The sequence below is a fragment of the Echiichthys vipera genome (genome assembly GCF_963691815.1).
Source record: "Echiichthys vipera genome assembly, chromosome: 17".
Taxonomy (NCBI): domain Eukaryota; kingdom Metazoa; phylum Chordata; class Actinopteri; order Perciformes; family Trachinidae; genus Echiichthys; species Echiichthys vipera.
Genome location: NC_139842.1, coordinates 20,490,227 through 20,506,576, shown reverse-complemented (window position 1 = coordinate 20,506,576; position 16,350 = coordinate 20,490,227). Strand labels below are relative to the sequence as shown.

At 41.6% G+C, this 16,350-nt stretch overlaps 1 protein-coding gene across 1 annotated transcript; it reads right to left on the bottom strand.

The window, feature by feature from the left end:
- Positions 1 to 134: 134 nt before the first annotated feature.
- tbc1d10b (TBC1 domain family, member 10b) lies at positions 135 to 15,661 on the bottom strand. The gene is made up of 10 exons (XM_083930827.1): positions 15,240 to 15,661; positions 10,962 to 11,993; positions 9,582 to 9,681; positions 9,363 to 9,470; positions 8,364 to 8,470; positions 7,893 to 8,007; positions 6,255 to 6,320; positions 5,981 to 6,170; positions 4,347 to 4,501; positions 135 to 4,203 (listed from the first exon to the last, which is right to left on the bottom strand). Exons 2-10 carry the CDS (start codon positions 11,972 to 11,974, stop codon positions 3,259 to 3,261), a joined length of 2,799 nt encoding a protein of 932 aa, XP_083786953.1. The 5' UTR covers positions 11,975 to 11,993; positions 15,240 to 15,661; the 3' UTR covers positions 135 to 3,258.
- Positions 15,662 to 16,350: the final 689 nt, after the last annotated feature.

The following is a 16,350-nucleotide window of genomic DNA, read 5'->3' as shown; positions in this document are numbered from 1 at the left end:
TTCCTCCACATTTCAAACACCAAGAAAGACAAAAAGAAAGACAGCACGACGATTTAATATATTATGGTTTATTACTCGTCACAAATGTCATTATCATCAATTAAATACATCAGCTGTAGATCTGAAGGAATGAATTTAATAAGCTATGATTTTTATTTTTCACTTTCGCCAGAGAGAGTGACAATGTAAACTTAAAAACACAAGAGACATAACGGCACTGGGGAGAGAGGGGAAACAAAGTAACAAACAAAAATGCTGAAATGTGTCTTCAAATGTTTGCATTAGTGGGTTAGTCATTCCCAATCGACTGTAAAATCAAGAACAATGCAGAAATGCACAAAAGGACCGGATAGAAATGGAGATTTGTCCTAAATATTGCGGCGCTAGGTGCTCAATGAAGCACAGACTATAGATTATTAATTTGATCACAGCGGCGTCTGGAGCCCTCTGACACAGAGATCATCATCATCATAATCCGGACATGAGCTGCGAGGACGTATTGCTCGTAAAATATTGTAGAATTCATTTCTCCTGTGAGATCAGTGCTGCCGTCACCACGCACGCCATCAAAAGTCGTGACGGGAGGATGGTTTTGCATAGATGTGTCCAGGCGATCCTCACTAACACTAACGCTAATCTGCGAACGCACCGCCGCCAACATAGAGGAGAGTGTTTTTATGTATTCAAAGAGCAGAAAGAAGAGAATAAAACAATGATTACGCAGGACATGTTGGCTACAATTACACGAAAAGTCCCTCTAATCCTTAACTACAAACACAGTACGGTTAAAGAGCATCACGTTTCTTTTGCCGTCAAATGGTTTTACACTGACTACCTGGCGCTATTCATGGTATACTGATGGGGTTCAGTGCAGTTTAATGTATGCATAAATACGTTACAGTACAGAACACTGAGTGTAAATAGTTAGGGAGTTAGTCTGAATGTTACGACACAATTTGGTGAGACAGACGTACTCGAGATCTCAAATTAAAGAGCTATTCGAAGCTCATAAATCACCTCTTAGTATATTATACAGTACGTTTACGACCTTCGACTCCCAAATAGTTCTGTCTGAATCGCTCGTTTATTCTGTCGGAAGGCCCGTTTTTTTTATCCACTCGAGTCTATTTTAATACTGCGCTTCAGTAAACCGGAGACCCGTGAACCTTTATCTGACCACACCAACAGTGACAGTAAACTTAAATAATAGCAGAGACATGCATCGGAGTTTGTTGTGTAAAAGCAGAGGACTTAGCGTGCAAAAAAAAAATGTAAAATAAAAAACACTTAAATGATCCCCCTGCGACTACACAGGTGTGTAGTCGGCCATCGTTCCAGTCAACCAGGTGGCTCTTACTCACATAGAAAAATAGTCAGATCCAAAATAATAATAATAATAATTCATCATATACTATATTTGATTAAATTAACCACTTTGTACATAAATACATCAGAGCCCGAAGGTCAAAGATCAGAGGTTAATGCTACATTGGCACACCTGGCACCTCCAGTCAAGTGGCTTCCTATAGGTCCTTGAGGCAGGTTTCCAAAGTGTGAAACCGGCCCGTTGAGACGCTCGTTTTTCTACACGTCACTACACAAACGGAGTGGTCGACTTCAGTGGTACTTTGTGACAAACTCACAAGTGCAAAAACTCGTCCTTCATTCTCTTTAAAGATACTTGAAATCACATTCTAGTGGGTGGAGGAACTTAAAGTTCTCACCCGTGCTGAAATTTGGCTAAATAAAATACATACATAGGGCTTTGTTCGTCAAAGAAAAGAAGCAAAATGATACCTATTTTGCAGATTTGGGTCTGCAGGACTCGTGCACGGTCACTGCTGGGAAAAGCTGCGACGATTATTCACAGAAAAATTAAATAAAATGCAAACTATTTTATAATTAATCGATTAACTGTTTCAATTTTCATGCAAAAATGGCAGAAAATGCCGTTTTCAGCCTCCCAAATATGGAGATTTCCTGCTTTTTTCTGTCTTATATCATAAATGTGGGTTATGGATTGACAAAAATAGACATTTAAAGACATCACCTTGGACTTTGAGAAAACGAGCTGGACATTTTCCACGATTTTGTGACATTTTATCGACCAAACGATTAATCGGTTAATCTAGAAAATAATCAGCAGATTAATCGATAATGAAAATAACCGTAAATCGCATCCCTACTTCTGGGTATCGCATGTTTTCAAATAACCAGTTTATTTATAATGTTGCACCTGCTTTTTGCAGAAATCTACCTTCAGACACAAGACGTTTTAATTGAGTTAAATGAAAACGCTCCCCGTGTGTCGTTTTGTCAAAGAGACAAAAACACACACATGAATGAATCATTAAAAAACATCCACCATCACTTTGTGGTTGTGTTCTCAGTTTTCTCCCTCCTTTAGTCCGCGTAAATCCCTCCATCTCCCGCTGCAGATTTAATTCTAATAACTTGAATTTGAGGAGAACCACTCAAGATTCAACGGTTTGTCTTGAGAGATGAAAAAAAAAAAGGCAGCCAGAGGGAGACTGAAAACAGGGAGGCCTCACAAAGAACTGTAACACATTTCACTACACTACTAAGGCACACACTCACTCACAACATTTAACATGACAATAAATACATCCTCAACAACATTACTAGCATTTCTGCCTTCAGTGCCTGTGTGTGAGACGACTTCGAAGGTTGTTTTTTTTAACCGCAGGCGTCCAGATAACTTGTCCCAAGACGAGAGAATAACGGGGCTTGCGGAGTGCTAACAGGATCCTATGTACTGTAGGTAGACCTTTTATTTACATACTCTATGGCACCGTAACTATTTCTGCAAAACTTTGAGTCAATGTTTCTCTAACCACTGCCGTCAACCTGATTAAAATAATAAAAACGACAAATAATGAATTAAAAAAAAAAACAACCTAAAAGAGATAATGACTGTAATGTGTAGTTCACAGTCCGTGCTCCAGTTAAAAAAGGAAAATTTGTCCTGTCTTACTAAAAACTCGGTGTAAAAGAAGAAAGCGTTGAGTGTGGGGCAAAAAAGCCCCCTGAGGTGCTTTTAAAACCATGATCCAGTTTTCTCCACCATAGTCCTGGGACTACATTAAGTCTTTGAAATGAATCGTTGTACAGGAAGCCATCCCATTTTTTTTTTATTTATTGATCACTCTTTCTGTTTCTGAGGGGTCTTTTGTTCCCCTGACCTCTTTCTTTCCTTCAGTGTCCCTTTTCATTATCCTGGAATGACGGGGTGGAAAACTAGGCCGATTCTTTTGCTGCTGACGCTCCGTTTTTGTCCTCAGCCTCTCCTCCCCCTTTGTCCTTTTTCTTCCCCCCTTTCTTCTTCTCTTTTTCTAGCCTCTCTTTCTCCTTCCTAAGCCTTTCTCTGTCAGCCCTTTCCTTCTCTTTCCTTTCCTTCATTTTCTTCTTCTCGTCTTCTTTTTCCTTCTTCTTGACGTCTTTGCTCTTCTTCTTCTTCTTCACCTCTTCCTCGGTTACAGTTGGGGCGTCGACGCACGCCGCCACCGCCGGCGCCGCTTGTTTTTGTGAATCTTGAATCAGCGGCAGAGGGGAGTTGTTTGCGGTAGGAGAGGGGAGAGTGGAAGTAATTTGCTCTGAGACGATGACAGGCGAGGGGGCGAGAGTAGTGGGCGGTGGTGCTGTGCTTGGTGTTGGGACCGGAGCAGCAGGCTGGACCTGTGCGGAGGTGTCTTCTGAGGCCTGAGCAAGACCACGTGATGAGCCAGCCGCACCCCCGACTAAGGGGCTCCGAACGTGGGGTGCTGGTGGCTTCTGACCTGCCCCTGGAGGAATAGGTGGTTTATTACTGGGGCCTTGTTCTGGGCTTGATGTCGCAGCAGGTCGGGACTGATGCATCGGGCCGTCCATTCCCGACGGCCCTGAGAAGGAGCCCTTCTTCATTTGGGATTGGAAAGGAGCCTTGGACCTGCGGAAGCCAGGGAGTGAGAGGAGGCTGGAAGACGCCCTGAGGGGTCCTGGTGGAGGGATCGAGCTTCCCAGGAAAGAGAAGCTGCCACCAGAGCTGATGGCGGAGGCGCGGCGCTTGTACTCAAAGATAGCCCTCGTACCGTGGAGGCGGCGGCCTGGTTGGTGTGTCAGCTCCCCTCTGGACTCCCTCCACTTCCTCACCTGGATTCTGCACTCCCTCTCTATGAGCGACTCCGTCACCGGGAGAATGATAATCTGGACGACACACCAGACAAAGACGAGACAGACAGAGGAAGTGAGGATTACTAGACTATGCGGTGCGGGACAAAGTGACTCATAACTCGTGTTGCTGAGTAAAAACAGAAGCAGGTTTATGAAGCCAAGAGAAAGAGACCCACCTCCTGTACCAACAAGTCCTCTCTGATAGTGTCAGGGGAGATGTTCCTTAGACGCTCCATGGTTTCATACATGCCTTGTAGTTCCCGAAGTTTATCCACGGAGCCAAGCATCTGCTTCAGCAGCACCAGGCCCACACGAAACACTATCTTCACCCCTGCAAAAAAGAGACTTAAGTCAGGTTTCTGTCAAAGTACGGAGATAAAATAAAACTGAATTTAACTTTATTCTATGGCAAACTGTTTGCAGATCGCTCATGTCCTGTCTTGTGCTGTGCATGTTAGTGTCTAAATCAATGTGTTTGTCCTGCTTGTTTGTGCCTCATGCTGCTGTATATGTGCTTATATGTAGGTGTGTTTGTCCTGTTTTAATCTACTGCATAATGGTATAATGTCCACAGCGTATAATGTGTTATGCTGGGTGTTGTTGTCTGTTTATTGTATTATCCATCTGCCTCTGTCTGTCAATTTGTTCTTATTAAGTTGTTTTTTTTACATTTGCTTATACATGAATTTTATTTCTATAATTTTAGGTTGCCTTTCGAATATCTGGCCGGAGACTACAGATTTAAACTAGCCTCTTTGGCTAACTCTGTCTCACTAACAGCTTGTCCCTGAAATAAACCAATAAATAAATAAATAAATATATTTGGCTGATGAGGACATATGGAGTTTGCTTGTTCTCCCCGTGTCTGCGTGGGTTTTCTCCAGGTTCTCCGGTTTCCTCCCACAGTCCAAAGACGTGCAGGTGTTAGGTTCACTGATGACTCTAAATTGCCCATAGGTGTGAATGTGAGTGTGAATGGTTGTCTGTCTCTGTTTGTCTCTATGTGTGCTGTGATAAACTGGCGTCCTGACCAGGGCGTACCCTGCCTTACGCCTGATGTCAGCTGGGATCGGCTCTAGCCCCCCGCGACCCCGATAGGGACAAGCGGTTGAAGATGAATGGATTGAAGATGGATGGATAGATAATTGGCTGATGAGGACATATGTGAAGCCCGAAAAACTAAACAAGTATAATAGCTTTATTACATGTTGACAGGAAAAAGGGAGGGACATGGATTGAACAAGCTCGAGAGAATAAACTAGGCTTACATTTAACGCCGGCCCCAAAGCTTTTCTTCGAGGTTTGCACCCTGATAAACATACACTTAAGAAAGCTACTTCATACTTTAAACTTTGTTTTAAGTACTTTCAAAAAGAGTTTCCTTACTCTCTTGGAAGAAGAGCAGTAAACCGAAGTTCACAAATTGGATCAAACAACTGTCCATAACTCGGCCTCTGGAAAAGATCACTTACATTATTAAAGGTAAACAACCACTATGAAAATATTTAGGGCCCTTTTGTACAATATTTAGAGAATTTTGATCAAAGTAATGTGATGAATGTGGCGGACGAGGTGTAAATGTGAGTGGTCCTCCTTTTAATACCTATTCTGTTCCATGTAATGTTAACTGTCTCTGAACTTGAGACAAAAATAATGAAAGTATGACATGTTGTTGGAAATAGTATGGTAAAAAAAACGGCAGTAAACATTTCTACGCCATCGCCAACTAGAGGTAAATGTAAGGAATCAGTTCAGTTAAAAAATGACACATTATTGAGAGCTGCCTGAACCGTGTGGATATAAAAGGTACCTTCACAGAAGAACATGTCCCACACACGCAGTACACTGGCCCATGGTAAGGTGCGTGAGAAGATGCACATGAACCACTCGGTCATGTAGAGAATCGGGTCGATCTTGAACTTCTTCAGATGACGGTAGGCCATGGGACACGTACGGTGCAGCAGGGAGAAGAAGATCTCGCCATCCAGCTGGATCGCTTCCTAAAAATGGACAGAAGAGAAGTGTTAATAAAAAGTGAGAAAACTGACACGAAGGTCTGAGAAAGAGTTGGATCCTTCACTCACCAGCCCGGCGCTGTAGTAGCCAGGAAGGTACTTCTCACAGATCTGGACGAGGCACCAAAAAGCGTGCTGTGAACAGAACAAAATGGTAACGATTATCCACCGCAACCTGCAAAACAAGCTTCTTTTTGGGGGCTCTTAGAACAATGTGCACATTATTAATTGATTTAATCTTCTACACTTCCCGTTTCCTGTATTTGTTTTGCATAAAAGATGACAAGGCTGTGTGTGATGTGGGAGATAGTGAAAAAAATTATATAAATATGCACACAGTCACTCTGTCCTTCTATTAAACAGAAAATGGCTGCAATTGAAACTGTGAAAACACCTTCAGTAGAAGAAGACACTTCCTTTGCTGCTGCCAGGCATTAACTGCACTCTTAGTTGAAGAAATCATTTTCCAGGACCTTTCCAGGATATTTCAAGGAGGTTTTTTTGAAAATACATGTCAGCACATGCTCTAAACGGTCATTTTATAGCCAACATTGAGAGATTTAACCTGCTCGCAGCTACGACTTGATGCTGAAAAGATCGCTGCAGGTCCGTTCTGCTCTGCAGATTGAGCCAAAATGAAAAAGTAGCATTCCACTTCATATCTGATAAATGTACTAGAAAATGCTATTTTAGCCCCTAATTTTTTTCAGGAAAGCATGGATTATTTCCAGGATATCTGGTCACTTTCCAGGTGTTTCCATGACGCGTGGGAACCCATCGTTTGTACACAACACCCTCACACAGACACCTTTATATGGGACTGAATGAACTCAGGTTTGGCACTGTCAGAATACAGATGACGCAGGGACCGTGTGGTCACCTTGATGTAAAAAGGTCGACAGAGGAAAGCAACGGTAACTTGAGAGCCGTCTGCATGTGTATTTACAGGACACCTTGTCGATTGTTTCAGTCTGCTTCAGCAGTGTCACCAGTCTGCTACTATTTTTAAGTAAGTACTTTGTTTCACTCTTTCGCACGCCCACTCCCTTATTTCTTATGTGTCCAGTGAGGAGGGATAAACACAAAGAAAGATCACGTTTAAACAAAAACATCATGTGATTTCTAATCAAGCATTACATGATTACATCTATTAAAAAAAAGCATTTTGCATTGTGCTGTACAGACAAAGATGCACACATCTTCCTGTGTGCTCACTGCTCTGGCATCAAGTTGGAAATTCTTTTGTCTCGTGTAAAATCACATAAAGTGGGCATCGTGTGAGGTGTGTTACAGTAAATTGAAGCTGATTAGTCAATTAATCGATTAATTGTCAACTCTTGAATTAATCGCAAACTATTTTGAGGCATTTTTAGGAACAAAAAGCTTGGTAAACATGAATATTTTCTGGTTTCTTTCCTCCTCTGTGACAGTAAACTTATTATCATTGGGTTGTGGACAAAACAAAACATTTGAGGACGTCATCTTAGGCTTCCGGAAACACTGATCAACATTTTTCACCATTTTCTGATATTTTAAGGACCGAACAACTAATTGATTAATCGAGAAAATGATCGACAGATTAATCAATCGTGAAAATATTCCTTCATTGCAGCCCCATTGTGTGAGGTCTATTTCATATTTTTGTATTAAATCAAGTCCATTGGTGGTGAAATTTAACACAACTCAATTCCCTGCTCAGCCCCTCACCTCAGCAGGCATATGCATGAGCAGCACTGCAGCCACTGGAGCCTGGGCCTGGCAGTAGCCCTCGTCAGGCCGGTAGATGGTGTAGGCCTTCAGGATCCGGTACAGATCCTGTTGCCTGCAGGAGCAAACAACAAAATTATCTGGTGGCCAAATCCATCTTAAATACTTGACCAGTTCATGCACGTCCTGTTGACTCATGAAGGGGTTAATGCAAATCAAATTAACGTGAAAATGATTTAAGATAAAACAATCTTACATCTCAATCACTAAGAAAATATATTGTTATGTTCTTATACGTATTGTGATTTCATCATTTTCATTCATTTCCTAATTTTTTTTTTTGCTTGGTTGTATCCTGTAATCAGTTACCCCAAGATCAAACATTGTCTGCTGAGGGTTACATAATATTTGAGGATTGCAGTCACGTGTGTTGACTCTGATGTGAAACAGATTGAGCGTTGTTTTTTTTACCCGTGGCCACCGCGAGCAGCAAACATCTCGTGGAAGGGGAACTGTCTGTGGAGATCCTTCTCTATGATGTCCAGCCATTTAGCTTCTCCTGGCTCTCTCTCCAGCTCCTACAGTAAAAACAACAACAACCGAAGAACATTAGATACAAGTTTTGGAAGAATGCTCTTGAACTCATGGAGTGAGTTTCCCCAAACTAGCCGTCAAAGTGGATTAGACAGCAAAGCCCTGTATGAAACCTCATTTGAGTCCTACTCAGACAATACAAACAACGCTAAGCAGACTGCTGGGACCCAGCCGAGGCCAGACCCCCCCTGCAGCATGGACACGGGGGCAGAGCAGGCAGGATTACCAGTCCTGATAAGAGGCTTACAACTCCCTCGGTTTGTGCCTGCGTCCCTTTAGCACCCTTGGAGTTGAAATTGGCCTACTCAGCCACGGTGTCCCATTACAATGGTCCCCACTTTGATCCAGTCACTTAATTAAGATACTGTTCACTGTCCCTTAGTATTCTCAACCCAGCAGCAACCAACTTTATACAAAGAGAGAAAGCTCAAGAATTAAGAGAGCCTATTCGAAGAAACAAAGAGCAAGGACTGTTTACCTGCTTGCTCAAACCTGATTGGTAAATACTACTCAGGCACACCACTTCCACGACAGATTCTACAATCCCTCTGTTTACAGAGATTAAAGTGACCATAACCAGTTAACCGTATCACTGACATCTCCATCTCAACATAAAATAGCAGAGCCTACTTGCTAGGAATCATTACATGCGTGAATAATAGGGGTACGGAAGGAGTCTGTTAACCCCCAGTATGAGAACTCTGATTTGACACGGGGGTACAGTGTTTACATGGTGTTTGAGAAACCTAGGTATGCCCTTAACCCGAATATAATCGGGTTTTTAAACTGCAAGTAAACGCACTGATGGAAATTCAAGTGTTTCAAGGATTTACCCGTATGGACCCTGTAAAAAAGACCTCATGGTGACAGTGATACCTCAAATTTCCCAGGGTTGGCGTCTAGGAGCTCTTGGCTGTTGGACAGCAGCTGCCATGCTTTGGCTCTGAGAGAAGATGGAATCCCCTTCCTGCAGCGCAACTTCACCTTCATTGCACACAGAGACAAACAGAGAATTAGCTCTGGCGTTATGTCCAGTATAACCAATCAAAGTACATCTAAAGCACACACACATCCAAACACATCTGAAAGGCTGACCTTTTGGAAGCGATGTTTGATCCATTTATCCCAGTTGTGGAACATATCGAGCCATTTCACTTCCCTCTGCCTGGCGACATCAACACGAACATCCTTTTCTCTGTAATAGTGAGTAATATAAATGACATAATTTACAGAACTGGGAAGTACATTTTTCACACTTCTTAATATTGCACTGAAATGTTGTAACTCCCATCCAACGGCACAAACGAGTTATCTCACGCTCTCCTACATTAATCCGCACATTATGCTGAATTGCTCGGACGAAGAACATCCTTAACGTTGCACTGCCACTACTGATGGTAAATCAATACATTTTAAATTATTCAACGGTGGCAGAGCAATTAGCTCGTCAGAAAAGTAGAAGCAAATCTCGACAAGAAAAGAGAGGAAGAGAGCAGATGGGCATGAGAGGTGATACCGCACAGACACAAAGTCAGTACATATTGAGTCACAAAAACGCTCTCAGCATTATCTGAGTCAGACCAAGGGGAGATAGAGGATGGAAGGATATGTTTAGAACAGCAGAGATAGAGAGGAAGACAGGAAAGAGGTTGAGATAGAGAAAAGAGGGCTATTTCTTTGGGGCTGATGGATGAAAGAGCTAATAACATGTTCAGGGAAGGCAAAGTGACCGATTAAAAGGAAGATAGGCTGGATTTACATTTATCTGTGTATACCAATTCTCTGGCCATAATCTAATAACGTCTTGCATTGCAAATCGTTAACTGTCTGCATGTTTCCCTCCTCCGAACAACCATACTGAATATATATCTCTGATTTCAGAATATCCTAGACCTATCTGTTAAGCTCAGTTCAGACAAAAGATTTGCGACGAGACGAAACCTTTTTAGAACGTTTCCAAGAAAAGTTGCAGCAGTGTGAACTGACTCTAACCGGCTAAAGGTGTCGTCTGCGTGTCAAGTCACCAGAAGCTGGTTTTAGAACGTAAGGCACGTCAGCTGTTTTATCATCCAATCAGCTGGTAGTGAAGTCTGACAGCGAAAGAGAGACAGCGTTGGGCGAGCTGGAGAATGAATAAGGAAAGGGAGCGCCGAGAACAAAGCAGTGAACCAGAGAAATAAAATGTTTGACTCATCACCACTAGAAATTCTGCAGGCAGCAAATATATCACTCACTATCCTCATTCATATTTTTAAATGCTACAAAAAACCCTGAACGGTTGAACGGAAGTACAGAGAGTCATTTATATGGAGATGATAAATTGTCTCATCTTGTTCGTGTAAAATGGCAGGTTTGAATTGGTCTCGTCACAAATCTTTGGTATGAACTTGGCTTTAAACATAATGAAATCAAGCAGTGATAAACATTTTGCACATTGGACAGGATCAAGGCATTAGTTAATGTCCCGATACTTACCCGCTTTCACTGTACTGAGACCCACCGAGGAAGCCGTATTTATCAGTGCGCCTGAGAGACATGCCGTTGATCTCCGAGTCTGAGCCCACAGAACTGCCATCCTCTCCCAGCCCCGACAGAGACTCCAATGTGCCTGACATCAGGCTGGCTGACTCCAGGTAGCTGAGGGTGTCAGGGGCCGGCCGGGGGTTGCGGTTGGGCAGCGGGAAGGGTGAGGCTGGCTCCTGGATCAGTGGGACAGTAGGGCTGGGGTGTTCAGCTTTGGTGGGGGTGATGGGCAGTTCTGCTTTCCTTGCTTCACTGGAAGTGTCAGGCTTGGGGGACAGAGGAGGAGGAGGAGACTGACTTTGAGGGTTTTGTGCTTGTTGAAGTGGCTGAGGTTTCTCCTCTTCAGCTGATGTTGGTGTATCGCTGGGCGCTGGAGGAGCAGGTGTGGGATCCAAAGCTGCAGTGATTTGGGGTTGGACTGTAGGAAGTTGACCGACATCCATGACAGGGTTTGGATTGTGGGTGACATGCACATTGGGGTAGAGATTAGGGCCAGGATTGAGATCAGGAGAGGGGGATGCCTGTTGCACTTCACTCTGAGCTGCTTGCTCACTTGACAGTGCCGGGGTCTCTATTTCAGTATTCGAGAGCTCTGCAGCCGATGGGTCGCTTGTCTCCTGCTTAATGACATGAGCACCAGTCTCTGCTTCTTTTCCTGCTGGTTCCTCTCTCTGTGGAGCAGCCTCATGTACCAATAATTTGAGAGGGGTCTCAGCAAAGAGTATGGGAGGACTTAAAGGTGGGTGGGGAGTCAAGGGTGAACCCCCTGACTGTGCTGCGGGAGTGTTTCCAGTCAAAGCTTTGTCATTGTAGAGGGAAGACTTGGGTGTGGGTATCTCCGTGACAGACTCAGGAGCAGGGCTGTTGGTAGCAGAGAGCACTGATGAGGACGGAGGGATGGACGGAGCTGCATGAGGGTCACCCAATGCAGTGGGTGATGGGGATAGGGTGGAGAGTTCAGCCATGGTTCCACTCTGGTCTCTCCTTTACAAACAGAGAGAAAATGATGAGGTGAGCTTTCTTTTGAGAGAGGCTCAGGATTAAGAACGGTTGTAATAAATAAAACCTGCAGATTGGATCATAAACAGTATATGTCACGAGCATAAAGCATAAAGCATAAAACTAGACTTCTTCTTCTTCACAGAGTTGGTTTGGAGAAGCAACCAAAGAAGAGAACTATAGTTTGAAATAATGGAAATTCTTGAGTGTGCAAACATACATGCCTTGTTATTAAAATACACTTTCAGCCTTAAGTGGTTTTACGTTAACTTCAAATGTGATATTTTAGCATACTATTTCTGCAAGGCAATTAATGTCTCAAGCTACATTTCAGCTTTTGCTCCATGGAAGCCTAAACCAGAGTGCACAACTAAGGATGAACTTTATACACTTGCTTTTATGGGATGTTATCTTTTTTATTTATTTACTTATGTTATTGACTTTTTACCTTATCATCTGTTCATTTTATTTAAATTATTCACTTGTCGTTCTGTTGAAAAGTGTCCTATCTTTTATCTCACCTTGCTGATGTGTATATATACTGTATGTGTGTGTACGTAATTTAATGAGCGTTTGCTTTTTCTCTGTCTGTCAAAGCACTTTGTGAACTTTTGTTTTTAAAGGTGCTATATAAAATAAAGTTATTATTATAACTACTTATACTAGTAAAGTATATATCAGCAACTTTATTTCAGAGAAGGACATTAAAGCATACTACTGTTCCCTCAGCAGAGATTACACCAAAGAATAAAACATCTTATAACAACTATAATTTCACTTTATCAGCTTTATTCAGCCAAGGTGACAGAAAGGTATTATATTTGATAGAGCTGCATTAACTGTTTCTTCTACTTAATTCAATTTTATTGTATGTATAGTGCAAAATTATAACAAAAGTTATCTCAAGACACTTTATATATAGAGGTCTAGAACACACTCTGTGACTCATTTATGATTTACACAGACCCAACAATTCCTCCATGAGCAGCAGCAAGTCGCACTATCTCTTATAATAATGATACTAATAATGATTATGTACAGTATTATATCCAGCAATTTTCTGCACACAGTGGTAACAAAAACCTTCCTTTAAAAAGACAGGAATGCATGAAAGCATACCACGCTTCTCTCAGCATAGATTAGACCAAAAACTATACTATAATATGCCACGGTTTTGCTTTATCAGCGGGGTAGCCAGGGTGACAGAAACACATCACTGTTGATAGGTTTAAACATAAACGGTCAGTTGACATTAAGGATAAGCCAAAACTAAGAACACATTGTTTAATAAAAGAGTGTTACAGTTAAGAACCCTATGTAAATTATAACTTGAGTAAAGGCAAAAGATCGATTTCAGGTTCAATGAGACTCCTCTGGGTGAGATTGAGATTCATTTTAAGTTTTATCGTCCAGTTTATGATGATTTGAGGAAAATATTTTTTACTAAAATGTCTTCCATTAATGCTAATTTCTAGATGAATATGAACAACTGGAGTTGTGCTTTAAAAAGGGAGCCTGGGAAAGGAGAAGGAATATTTTGTTCAAAGACCGAGCTGAATAATAATCTCTATTTTTAATGTAATGTATAATGTGATGGTTTCTTATAAACCCATGAGGGTTGGGTACTTGTGCAGGACACAAAAAACTAAATAAAAATAGAATGATAGAGCTGCATTGACTGTTTCTTCTACAAAATGTAACAGAGCACTGGCATTTATCAACAAAGCAGCCCCGACAACCACAGTGATCCAGTATGTTGCTGACGAAGCAGGTTAATGTCTGTAGTGGTGGTTCACTGGTTCTAGAAAGCAGTTAATAACAACCAGCAGATTCTACATCCCTATAAAGAATCTGTTTACAGAGATTAAAGCGACCATAACCAGCTAACCGTATCACTGACATCTCCATCTTAACATAAAATAGCATTGCCCACTTGCAAGGAATCCCGAATTCGAAGCTGATCTTCCTGCAGGCATGTATATTAAAATATTGATCGTTAACACTTTGTGATACTAATTTCTGTGGATGTATTTATGGAAGAAAGGAAAGATATCCGCCAGCTGTGACTGGTTGTTCCTCAACATGAAAAGTTGACCATGTTTGCCTCAAGCACTTGGGAACGCTTGCACGCTCCAACAACACTGGATTTGAGAGTGCAAAAAATGCAGCATGTGTCCGGGCCCATATTGTTTTTTGTGTTTTTGTTTTTAGCATTGTTCCTCTTTTCTCCTTTTCATCTTAATACTAGGGTGCCTGAATCTATGTACCACGAACTGTACCTACGCATTTGTCTCTGTGAATTGACTATAGATCTGAGACCCCATGTTTTTTTTGTTATACCCTTCACTTAAGTGCGTTTAAACATAAAAATATGTTAAAACATGGTTGCTACACCTTTTCTAAAGTTTAATTCAAACATTTCAAGGTGCATTTTCATGCTTTTCCAGCACCTTACAGCTGTGGTAAACAACATGTTTGTATAAAGTACAATACTCAGTAAACTTTCTATTGCACTAGCCCATCACATTAAATTAGATGTTGTCATATAAGCAACCAAATGATGTTTTGAGACAGCTTTCTACAAATTTAAAGGAAACCAACGTTTAGTCAATTAACAGAATGAAATGTAACCACCAGTGTTTCTGATAACCAGTTTATAGTCATTTTTTATGCAAAAATGTCATAGCATTTGGCATTGTTCCTCTATTCTCCTTTTAATCTTAAATACTTAGGGGGCTGAATCTATGTATTTGTCTCTGTGAATTGACTATAGATCTGAAACCCCATGTTTTTCAGTATACCCTTCACTCTTGTGCGTATAAACAGAAATATGTTAAAAAGGGTGAAATGATAGAGCTGCATTAACTGTTTCTTCTGCTAAATGTTACAGTGCACTGGCATTTAACAACAAAGCAGCCCCGACAACCACAGTGATCCAGTGTTTTGCTGATGAAGCAGGTTAATGTCTGGAGTGGGGGTTCACTGGTTGTGGACAGAAGCTAATAACAACCAGCCACCACTTTGTTGTCATATCCTCTCTAGAGGCCTTTTTCTAGAAGCGACTCAACTTCCCGATTCAGCACAACAGGAGCAACGGTTCACTAATAGCTAATAGTCAACACCCTCCCTCCCTCCCTGTTGCCAGGCCCTGGTCGAACAGCGTCCACCACGGCCTTGTCCAGCCCTGCTGCCCCCGGTCATCTCCAACTTCAGCCCCGCTGCTCAACTCACCCACGACCCGGCGTGTCGCTGTGATCCGTCCGCCTGGACAGCCAGCCAGCCAGGGGAGGGGGGTCCTTATCCGTACGCACCCCCCGCCACAGCTCCGGTTCCGCAAAACTCCCCCGAAAATACGACACAGGCAGGAACCGCTGAATAGGGTGAGGACCTGGAGGAGAAAACGTCCCGCACTCGGCGAGCTAGCTGGTAACTTAGCCCGTTAGCTTATGTTAGCAGCTAATGTAGCTATTAGCATTAGCGCCGATAGTGTTCTGTTTCTGTTAGCCTAGCTACTTAGCCGGATATTTCGGTTCCCTCGGTTCGACTTAGTCGCGACTGTTCCCGCCGAATTTAAGCGACCGTCTACGGGATACTTTTCATTGTGAAAGAAAAATGACTTTCTTTGTTTTATTTATATTTAAGTACAGCGCCAGCAGAGATACATCCAACACCAGCAAGCCTGCATTTCCTACTGACAGCTACGTGCGCGTACACGCCGATGCACGTCGGGCACACGCACGTTCCCTGCACAGGAGCCTCCCTTCCACAGCAGAAATATGCTGCTATTGTTGTTCACTAAACAATGCATTAATGTTAATGTCTGCACAGTGCTGGGAGTATGGAGGACTAAATATGACTTAAGTCTAAATAAATACATGTATAAATAGATAAAGGAATAAATAAATATATAGATAAATAGATAAAGGAATAAATAAATGCTGAAATAAAGGAATACATAAATAAATAAATGCTTAAATAAATAAATAAATGCAGAAAAAATTAAAATAAATGCTGAAATAAATTAATACATAAATAAATGCAGAAATAAATAAATGCTAAAATAAATAAATACATGCAGAAATAAATACATGTATAAATAGATGCAGGAATAAATAAATGCTGAAATAAATGAATAAATAAATAAAGGCAGAAATGATTAAAATAAATGCTGAAATAAAGGAATACATAAACAAATGCAGAAATAAATAAATGAATGCTAAAATAAATAAATAAATGCAGAAATGATTAAAATAAATGCTGAAATAAACGAATACATAAATAAATGCAGAAATAAATAAATGCATGCTAAAATAAATAAATAAATGCAGAAATGAATAAATGT

What these genes read in the sequence shown, in the direction of transcription:
- tbc1d10b (XM_083930827.1), bottom strand. Translation starts at nt 11,974, where the DNA reads ATGGCTGAACTCTCCACCCTATCCCCATCACCCACTGCATTGGGTGAC. An exon ending in CCAACCCTGGGAAATTTGAG is followed by an intron (nt 8,471 to 9,362) that starts GTATCACTGTCA and finishes TTTTTACTGTAG; the next exon opens with GAGCTGGAGAGAGAGCCAGG. An exon ending in GGACATGTTCTTCTGTGAAG is followed by an intron (nt 4,502 to 5,980) that starts GTACCTTTTATA and finishes TCTTTTTTGCAG; the next exon opens with GGGTGAAGATAGTGTTTCGT.